The following is a 1,147-nucleotide window of genomic DNA, read 5'->3' on the forward strand; positions in this document are numbered from 1 at the left end:
CCCCACTTGGGGGGCCCAAGACCCCAGGGTCCCCACTTGGGGGGCCCAGACCCCTGTGTCCATGAGTGGGAGGGGGCTGGGAGGTTGAAGGGCCCTCACTTGGGGGGCCCAGACCCCTAGATCTGTGGGTGGGAGGGGGGTGGGAGGTTGAAGGGTCCCCACTTGGGGGGCCCAGGCCCCTGGGTCCATGAGTGGGGGGGATGTGGGAGGTCCAGGGTCCCCACTTGGGGGGCCCAGGCCCCTGGGTCCATGAGTGGGGGGGATGTGGGAGGTCCAGGGTCCCCACTTGGGGGGCCCAGGCCCCTGGGTCCATGAGTGGGGGGGATGTGGGAGGTCCAGGGTCCCCACTTGGGGGGCCCAGGCCCCTGGGTCCATGAGTGGGGGGGATGTGGGAGGTCCAGGGTCCCCACTTGGGGGGCCCAGGCCCCTGGGTCCATGAGTGGGGGGGATGTGGGAGGTCCAGGGTCCCCACTTGGGGGGCCCAGGCCCCTGGGTCCATGAGTGGGGGGGATGTGGGAGGTCCAGGGTCCCCACTTGGGGGGCCCAGGCCCCTGGGTCCATGAGTGGGGGGGATGTGGGAGGTCCAGGGTCCCCACTTGGGGGGCCCAGGCCCCTGGGTCCATGAGTGGGGGGGATGTGGGAGGTCCAGGGTCCCCACTTGGGGGGCCCAGGCCCCTGGGTCCATGAGTGGGGGGGATGTGGGAGGTCCAGGGTCCCCACTTGGGGGTCCCAAGACCCCAGGGTCCCCACTTGTGGGGCCCAGCCCCCTGGATCTGTGGGTGGGAGGGGGCTGGGAGGTCGAAGGGCCCTCACTTGGGGGTCCCAAGACCCCTGGCTCCCCACTTATGGGGCCCAGCCCCCTTGGTCCCCCCCAGTTTTGACCCTCTCTCCCTCCCCCCAGATCCATGCGCCCATTTCCGAGACCGAGGACATCGAAGAGGAGGAGGCGGAGCCTCTCAATGCCCCGCCCCCAAGCGAAGCCCCGCCCATTTGGGGGGCGGAGCCTATTTAAGCCCCACCCCCTGTTTAAGCCCCCTCCCCACCTTCAATAAAGGAGCCAGAGCCTGGAACTGGGTGACGAATGTTTAATTAACAAACAACTAGGGGGGAGGTTGTGGGGGGGTGGTGGTAATAAGGTGGGTGTGGC

General features: G+C 68.8%; 1 protein-coding gene across 1 annotated transcript in view; it reads left to right on the plus strand.

The window, feature by feature from the left end:
• The window catches only part of RNASEH2C (ribonuclease H2 subunit C), a 1,582-nt gene extending 512 nt beyond the window's left edge, over positions 1-1,070 (plus strand). The window contains exon 3 of the mRNA XM_014959316.1: positions 902-1,070. Coding sequence (XP_014814802.1) covers positions 902-1,012 — 111 coding nt within the window. The 3' untranslated portion in view covers positions 1,013-1,070. The remainder of the gene's footprint in view (positions 1-901) is intronic.
• The last annotated feature ends 77 nt before the right edge of the window (positions 1,071-1,147 follow it).

The sequence above is a fragment of the Calidris pugnax genome, unplaced genomic scaffold (assembly GCF_001431845.1).
Source record: "Calidris pugnax isolate Ruff unplaced genomic scaffold, ASM143184v1 scaffold456, whole genome shotgun sequence".
Classification (NCBI taxonomy): domain Eukaryota; kingdom Metazoa; phylum Chordata; class Aves; order Charadriiformes; family Scolopacidae; genus Calidris; species Calidris pugnax.